The 8949-nt window shown below is 59.8% G+C and overlaps 1 protein-coding gene across 1 annotated transcript in view; it reads left to right on the top strand.

Annotated features, from left to right (window-relative positions):
* Nucleotides 1–7177: 7177 nt before the first annotated feature.
* The window catches only part of NR4A3 (nuclear receptor subfamily 4 group A member 3), a 44646-nt gene continuing 42874 nt past the window's right edge, over nt 7178–8949 (top strand). The window contains exons 1-2 of the mRNA XM_042782237.1: nt 7178–7199; nt 8323–8945. Coding sequence (XP_042638171.1) covers nt 8325–8945 — 621 coding nt within the window. The 5' untranslated portion in view covers nt 7178–7199; nt 8323–8324. The remainder of the gene's footprint in view (nt 7200–8322; nt 8946–8949) is intronic.

The raw sequence follows: 8949 nt of genomic DNA, 5'->3' as shown, positions 1-8949 counted from the left end.
GCCGGCGGGGGCAGTCTCCCTCTTCTTGCCTGACAGCTTCGCTGTCTTTGAGGTCTGGAGCCGGTAATCACACTGGCCCGTCATGGTATTTTCAGTTAACAAAGCAGTTACTCAACAGGGGAAAAAGCCACAAAGGAGCAGCAGCTGCTGCTGCACCCGTGATGCAAGTGCAGGATGAGCCCCGGGCCGCCACCGCCGCCTCGGCTCCTCCGTGACGTCGGGGAGGGGTATCCCCGGCTCTCAGGAAGTGGCGACCGCGAGCAGGTCCGCCCCCGTGAGACTCCGGGCCGGCCCGCCGCCGGGTGGCAGGGCGGCGGGGCCTGCGGGCGGGGATCACCGTCCCACACACACTCCCACACACACCCCGCGGGCCGCGCGCGCCCCGTTCCCTGGTCCCCACCATCCGTCGCGGCAGACCCTGCGTCCGCGCCACACTCCTCCCTCGCTCGTCGCAGCCCCACCCCTCCCCCAGGGCAGAGAGGGAGCCGCCGCGCGCCGCCCTCTCTCCCCCGGTTCACACTCACTCACCCTGACCCCGGCGCCGACCCCAGCCCAGCGTCGCGGGTCACCAGACGCAGCACAGCCCGCTCCAAGATGGCGACTCCGCCCCCGCCCCCTCCGCACTCCCGGCGGGGTCAGGGCGCCCCCTCACGCGGCGCGCTCGCTCCCGAGGCCCGGCTAAAAATAACCAGGCCCGACTATATTTGGTGCGGCCGGATCCCGGCGCGGCCGCGCGCCCGCCCCGCCCGGCCCCGCCCCGCGCAGCGCTGAATGGAGAAGGGGCGGGGGTGACCGAGGGGAACCTACTCCGCTATCGGCAGCGCGCGCAGGCAGCAGGGCCCAGCCAACCGCCGAATTTAGTAACACCGCCTGCGTCAATCACGCGCCTCGCGTGCGTCAGCGCCGCGCGGCTCCAGCTCCTGCTCCCCCTCCTCCAGCCTTTGAATGGATGCAATGTAGGAGCGCCCTCCTTCCTTCCTAGACTGGATTGGGACCCGCGGCACTGCAGAGGCTCGGTTCCTCTCGACTGGGTCACCTTTCGGGGCATCCTCCCACAATCTTCTCCACGCTCCCTCCTGTGTGAAGTGGAGGTGGAGGTGAAGAAACATATCCATGCGCTGTATGTTTGTGTACAGTGGTGTTTCAAGTTACTGGTGCTAGCTCGAATCTTCTTCGATTCTGAAACGTGTGCGGTCGACAATGGGATCCTCCCCCAACTCCGCCCCTCCCAAGCACACACACTCAAATGATTGTGACAGGTCAAAGAAATAGTGTCACATCTGATTCAGGCAGTCCACGGCTGTATTATTTCATTCAAATATTCCCTCCAACCCGGAAATTCATTTCTACACGAGTTTTTCACACAGAAGCAACCTTTGGAACTAGGAGATATTTTAACTTGGGTGAATTTTTATTTTTGTTTTCAGTAAAAAAAAATAATAATAAAAAAAATAATTCACATTCAAATTCATCATTTCCAGGAAGAAATCACTCTCCCTCACACAGTCGCCCGGCTTTCGGCACAGCATTTCATGACAAATGTTTCTCAGGAGACTAGAGCAAAATCCCTAGCGAGGGACTGAGTAATAAATCCTGGTAATTGATTTCGAAATGCTTCATTTGGGAGACGGGGAGAGGGGGGACTCGTCTACAGCCACGAAAAAGCGAAAGTGCGAGCTGTGAGTTCAATTGCTAGTGGGGGTGGGGTGCTTTGCAACAGTCAGACCTACTCAGCTGTTCAACACGTGTGTCGTGTGTATATTTGTTTCATACACATTAAGTCGTTTCTGCTGCAGCGCGCGCGTGGGTGATGGATGTGCACTTGGTTGGGTTATAATGTGTCCAGTTAGGAAATACACACGGTCAATGTACAGAACTAAAACCTGATCCCAGGCGTCCACTTCATCCCTGGGAGAAACAGGCACCCAGCCAGTGATGGGAGAGCGCGGTGGATCAGCCAAGTCGCCCGGGGCCAGACAGACGTAAACAGTCTTAGCTGGAGGAGAGCGCACCTGCACCTTCAGGAGTCTTCGGGATGGTGCCTGACTTCTGCACCGCCTGCCAGGTCACTCGGAGAAGCTGGCTGACCGAGCCTTCCCTTTCGGAAGAGCTGTCCTCTCCCTTACCCCCTCGCCCTGGCTCGCTGCCTCGGGGCAGCCTCGGAGGCGCGCCAGCTGCACTCCTCCAACTCGACTCCACCCGAGCCTGACAGCTGGGCGGTCCCGCCTGACCCGCGGGCGGCCGGCTGCACCCTGGGGCAGACGCTCGCCGGGGCCACCAGCGCTGCGGCTACATTCTGGGTGGGCAGGTCCCGGAGGCCCCCGGGCCCGGGCGGGCCAGGCCGAGCAGTTTCCATTGTGCGGGCGTGCGAGTGGCCGGGGAGCGCGCGCGCGCGCACACGCACTCACACACCCTCCCTCGCACACGCGGAACCGGCTGGGCCAGGGGAGGGAGGAGGAGGGTGACGTAGCGTCCCATGGCGTCACATTGACGTCTCGCATTCCAGGCACTCTATGGAGAGGCCGCTAGGGCTCCTGTGGCATAAATGACGTGCCGAGAGAGCGAGCGAGCGCGCAGCCAGGAGAGCGGAGTCTCCTGCCTCCCGCCCCCCACCCCTCCAGCTCCCGCTCCTCCTCCGCTCCCCATACACACACGCGCTCCCACCCGCTCTCTCACTCGCACACACAGACACACGCGCGCACACACGCTCCGCACACACACGCACAGCCCTCTCGCCCGGCGCGCTCGCCGGTGCAGCGCGGCGCCCTAGCCGGACACCCCTCCCGGGCTCTTTGCAACGCCGACAGCGCCTGCGGTGGCGGTGGGGGTGCGAACGGCAGCGGCATCCTCCCCATTGGTCGCGGCCGGAGCCAGGACGCCCGCGGAACCCCTCGGGCGCGCTCTCCCATGAGTCGGGATCGCAGCATCTCTCGCCAGCCGCTCACCGCCTCCGGGAGCCGCGGGGCTCCAACACGGCAGCCCTTCCGGGACAGCAGCCGCGACCCTCGTCCGTGCAGATTTGGGGGCAGCTCTCTAGAAACTCGCTCCAAAGACGGAATCGCCACAGCACTCAAGTACGTATGACATTCGCCTGGTTAATAGGGGCACTTGCTAAAAAAAAAAAAAAAAAAAAAGTTGGCGCGCGCAGGGAAGCGACGCTCCTGAAATGGACAAGTTGGAGTGTGGGGTTTTCGCCCCGTCACCTCGCAGCTCCGGGTTTGCCGGCCTGGGGGCAGGTGGGTTGCGATGGGAAACTTTTTCCCGGAGCTGGCCCGTGGGGCTCCCGGGAGCTCGCGGGGTTGCTCTCCCCACGGGAGAGGCGAAAGGCCCCTAACAAAGAGGAGGACGGGGATGTGGCCGCAGGGCCCCGGCGCTGTAAGTCAGGGTATTTCGGCTCCAGTTGTCATGGTAATGATGCGCTCGGCGGCGGCGGCGGCGGCGGCGGCAGGCAGTTGCAGCTCGCTTGATGAACGGCGGTCATTTTCCTACCTTAAAGTAGGCTGGAGAACCGGGGCGCTCTGGTGGGTCCGAGTTCATGGACCCAGGGGTGTCTCCGGAGCTGCGGCGCTGGGAGTGAGGTTAGGAGCGAAGGGCCGGGGGCAGCAGCGGCCGGAGTTTGCCGAGGCGCTCGCAGGATCCCAGGGCAGAAGGGCGTAATTGTAGGACTGGGGCTCATGGTATTGAAATAAGCCCGGGGCTCTGCCAGGCACGTCCGCCGCGAGCCCTGGCCGTGCCCGTCTACACTTTGCTCTCCCGAGGTCATCGGGAGTAATTGCCGGCTCGGGTGCCCCGACACGCGTGGGGCCGTGTCCCTCTCCGGGTGCGTCGGCTCGGTGCGGGAACGGCAGGTTTTCCTCCCGATGGCAGCGCTCGGCGCCTGGAGCACTTGCTCCGACTGGTTGGTTGACTCAGTGGAAATGAAAGTTCTCGTGGTGAGAGAGGACCGTGGGCACGCGAGCGCGTTTGTTCCTTAGTCCCTCGAAGGCTCTTGGAGCTTGTTCTTTCTGCCTGCAGAGCAGAGCTCCGGAGGGAAGAGCCGCAAGGAGTTAGGGCACCACGAGACGGCCCGGCTGTTCTCCCAGCGCCTTGGGGTGCCGTTCAGTTCCTTCACGGCCAACCCAACCCTTGATCTCCCCTCTCCCCACGACGGAGAAATATTTCAAAGAACCCACTTGGGGACAGTCCAAGCTGCCGCACACGGCTGCTGGGTCCAATGAATGAAGTTGGAGTGTATTCGAGTTAGGGACCAGATGCGCGAAGGGAGAACATCCAAGACTCCTTGGGCCACCCCCGCGCCCACCGAGCCCCTGTTCCCCGACTGTGCGCTCGCGGAAATTCTCCCCGCGGTCGGGCTCCGTGTCCCTCGGTCTTTTCGGAGAATCTCTGTCTTTCCCTTTCGGTCGGTCGCTCCCCCACTCCTCCAGCCCCCGCCCCACCTCTGTCCCCGCCCCCCAGGGCTGGAAACTCCGCGGAGGAGCCGGGCCACAATGGTGCATTTCAGGGTTTCCTCCACACGCTGCACCACCGCGAGGGGAACACGGGGGTGTTCCTTTCGTCTGCCCGCCAGAAAGAAAGGGGCTTTGACCGAGCTAGTTAGTTCTTCGTAATTTACAACCTCGAGGCTCCGTGCGCGCGGCCCCGGCGGCCGCGGAACGTGTTTCCAGGCGCGGAGCCTTTGCCTAGGTAACCGGCCGTGTGGGGGGCGGAGAGAGCCGGCAGGCGCTGGGCTCAGCAGTGGGAAGGCGGTGCGCTCTCTGCAGCGCACGGTGGGCGCTGGACAAGAACCCATTCCTTGGGGAGCCGCGACCTCCGAATCAGAGGCCTCTCCTCCGAGAAAGTCTCCACTTGAAAGCCCCCGCTAAGGGAAGGGGCGTGGGAGCCCCTTCCTGGCGGAGGGACGGGGGCGGGGGTTCCTGGAGACCCACAGTCAAGGTGTCGGAGGGCGGGGAGCGCGCGCCGCGGCCGTGGCGAAGTTCAAGCTTTCAGGCCCGGGAGGAAAAGCTTTCTGTCCAAGCAGCGGGGTCTGGGGTTGGGGTCACAAGGGAACCCCATTTCCTGACTGTCGAGAGGGTGGAGGCGGCGCCTGCGGGACCTGGGGGCTCCAGGCCCCACGCTTTGTTCCTGGGGGCGCAAGGGGCCGCGGGAACGAAACTTACCGGGCCCCAGCGGCCCGCACACCCCGAGGTGTTGGGGTTTTCGCCTCCACGTTCCGACTCCTCCAGCTGTGAGTCGGTCCGGGCAAAGGGGGCGCTGCATGCTGGAGTTCGGGGCCACGGGAGCCGTGCCCGCGGCCGGCGGAGTGTCGCCTCCCGCTGCAAAGTTTCTGTGCGGCGGTGGGAAGCCACGCTCGGCCCAGAGCCGCGCTTTGCCGGCTCGGAAACGAGCCCCCTGTGGGCTGCGCGGTGAATGCGAGCTCGAGACGGCCCACCGTCCCGGCTGCGGCCGGCGGGGTACGGGGGGCCTCCCTGAGCCCGCCCTACCAGCCGTGTAGCCGCGAGTGCCCTAAGCGTCGTCGCCTTGTTTCCCGATCCGTCCTGTTTCCACTGGGCCCTTTTGTTTGCTTGACCCCTGGACCCCGAAAGTCGTGGCTAATGGAAGCAAAGCCCCATTAGCATTTAGAATGAAAAGCTCAGATTTTCTTAATTCCTCGGAGCATTCATGCATTCGTTCCGGCTTGTGTGCATTTCCTACGCAACGTGTACAATTTGTATTTGAGGGGTGGGGGCGGGCGGAGTTGGTAAATGGCTGTTTTCCGCTCGTGCACACCCACTGACCCCCGAATTCTGGCGGAACTCGTTCCTCCCTTTCTTCGTGTTCTCCCTTTCTTCGGCGTTCCTGTCTTTGCGAGCTTTGAACCAAATGCGGGGCCACAGTATCAATTTCTGGGCGTCTGTTGGCTGCCCATGTTGTTAGCTAAGGCCCGTGTGCCATAGAACGGAGTGAAGGCGGTGCGTGCAGACCCCCTCCTGAGCCTCCCTCTCGGCAGTGTGGTACCAGTTTGTCACCGAGGGTCGCAGGTCCCCTCACGCGGTGCTTCCTTACCTGCTTAACTGTTTGGAATTAATGTGGCATTCCCAGAGGCTCGCGCACACCCCGGGGCTTCGGTGGCCTAACCTGGCCTCACTGTGACCTCTGCCACTTTCCCTGGTGCCCGCAGAGCCCACTGTGAAAGAGAGCAGCCCGGCGAGCCCGGGTCCTGAGCTTGGACCCTCCGTGGAACGGGGCAGTGTCGCCGCTGCTTCGCCTCAGCAAACATCCCCACCTCCATTACCATCAGCATCTGCTGGAAAGACCCACAGCCCCACCATTCAGCGCGCAAGATACCCTCCAGGTAGGTCGCCTCCTGGGCTGGGAGAGGGGGGCTGGGCAGCCAGACACCCAGCAGCCGGGCTGGTCAGTTTGTTGGCCTCCAGGACAGTGACCAAGCTTTCACGGAACAGGTGGCTTTCTGGCACGAGGCTCCTCTGTAAGCAACCCTGTTGCTGCCACCGAATGGAGCAGCCAACTAAATTAAACGCTGCATTTCTCAACATTATTTTTTTTCTGAGAAAAATACAAATAGACTGATAGATGAGGGTCCTATTTTATACATTTCACTGTTTCCACTTTTGCCATCTGTCTGATGTCTTTGATGCCTTTAAGAGCTGTGGAGTCGCTTAGGGCAATACAGAACATTGTTGTTTGTTTAAAAAAAAAAAAAAAAAAAAACGCCCTAATCGTTTGGGTGCAGGGGCAATTTGGATCATTGAAGTTTAGAGGAAAAGAAAAAGCATTTGAACTGATCACCAACAGGTCTATGTGAGTTTGGCAGAAAGAAAAGGTTGCAGGTTTAGTTGACAGCACTTCTTCAGACATTTATTAAAGGGCTACAATAGGTGCCAGGCCTGTGTAGGCATCAGAGACACAGGGAATAGAGGACCGTTGCAGCTGGCTCATTTTCTAGCTGGGCCTCAGAAAGACACAAAGAGGAGCACAGGTAGGGATTGGCAGAAAGGGCTAACAGATCCTAGAAGTGCCAAACCGATGGAAGACAGCCAGCCATCATTCCATCCCAGGCAAGAGATGTCATCCTTTAACCTCAAACAGTGTCTTTTTAAGGCCCTGCTCATTACTGCTTCTCCCAACAGGCCCTCATCACCTTTTTTCAAGTCAAGATTTCATCCCATACACTCATGACTCAATCAGATTTGGAAATGTGGGTAAGAGAAAGATGTCAAAGGAAACGTGAAGTCACTGCCCTGTTAGTCACACCTTCTGCATCACAGGCTCCAAAGAGACGTTAGCACCTGGTTTTCCTTTGTCTCAGAAAAACCAACCACCAGAAACTGCCCATGTTACCACTTAGATTTTAGCCACAAAGGAAAGAAAATAGATAAAGCATCCATTGGATCCAGTCATTCGCAGGACCTTCTCACCAAGATCACCCTGTCTCGACAACAGTAAACACGCTGGGTACCAGTTGCTTCTGTGGGCTCTACGGAGAAACCAAACCTGTTCAGAAATGATTTTCTTCTGTTCCCCTGGAACAGAACCACTAGTTCTTCTCTTGTAAGAAAACGCCTAGAATAACTCACCTGTCATGATAGCTGTAAACAGTTGTCATAAACGGCCACTGGTACCTTTTATTACTTAGAGTTAGGGAGAAAGTATACATATCTTTACCTCAGAGAGGAGCTTTACTGGGCATTTTGTTGCCCTGCTCATCTTTTTCTTTGCAGATGGGGCAGACTCTCCCAGCCCATTTTCTGGGCCCACTTGCCCACCTCAGCACACTAGTTGGCTGAAGTCAGCAAGGAGAGGAGGTCCAATGTGTGCAGGCTGGAAGTCTTGTTAGGAAAGGAGGAGTGGGCACGGGGTGGGAGAAATCCGCCACAGTGTACCTAGGCAGTCTCTGCTGGCACTCATAAAATGTTATATTGTGGTCTCTCTTGGCCTGTAAGCACTACATACAGTGCTTTTTTTTTTTTAACTGACGCAAAGGTTTACAAATCAATGTGTGTGGCTTGGGGGACCAGTGGCCTTTTTCTCCAAAAATCAACACTAGCTTTCTCTTGGTCCTCAGTTTGTGGCTGAGGAGGCCACTCCAGTCACCTTGTAGGTCTCCAAGTCACTTTTTAAAAATCAATCAATCACTCAATCTCTAGGCTTATGAGGGAGAACATCAAATTTCCCAAGACCAGGGCAAGGTCAGAGAAGGGGCGGCAGCAGGAGGGGAGGGTGTCACTTCCTCTAGTTCCTAAATGAGCGGGCAGTGGAGGCAGCGCTATCAGGTAGCTACCGGTTCGGGTTCGTTTCTGAGCTTCCGTTCTCCTGTCCCTGCAGATATGCCCTGCGTCCAAGCCCAGTATAGCCCTTCACCTCCAGGTTCCAGTTATGCGGCGCAGCCCTACGGCTCGGAATACAGCACGGAGATCATGAACCCGGACTACGCCAAGCTGACCATGGACCTCGGCAGCACCGAGATCGCGGCCACTGCCACCACGTCCCTGCCCAGCTTCAGTACCTTCATGGAGGGCTACTCGAGCAGCTACGAACTGAAGCCCTCCTGCCTGTACCAAATGCAGCCGGCTGGGCCGCGGCCCCTGATCAAGATGGAGGAGGGCCGGGCGCACGGCTACCACCATCACCACCACCACCACCACCACCACCACCACCACCACCAGCCGCAGCCGCAGCAGCAGCAGCCGTCCATTCCGCCCCCATCCGGCCCGGAGGCCGAGGTGCTGCCGAGCACCTCCATGTACTTCAAGCAGTCCCCGCCATCCACCCCCAGCACGCCGGGCTTCCCTCCACAGACGGGGGCGCTGTGGGACGACGCGCTACCGCCGGCGCAGGGCTGCATCGCGCCGGGGCCACTGCTCGACCCGCCCATGAAGGCGGTGCCTGCGGTCGCCGGGGCGCGCTTCCCGCTCTTCCCCTTCAAACCCTCGCCGCCGCACCCGCCCGCGC

Source organism: Orycteropus afer, unplaced genomic scaffold (assembly GCF_000298275.1).
Source record: "Orycteropus afer afer isolate SDZICR_OR568_19922 unplaced genomic scaffold, OryAfe1.0 scaffold00267, whole genome shotgun sequence".
Taxonomy (NCBI): Eukaryota; Metazoa; Chordata; class Mammalia; order Tubulidentata; family Orycteropodidae; genus Orycteropus; species Orycteropus afer.
The sequence above is the reverse complement of the archived record's forward strand: the minus strand, read 5'-3'. Positions and strand labels throughout refer to the sequence as shown.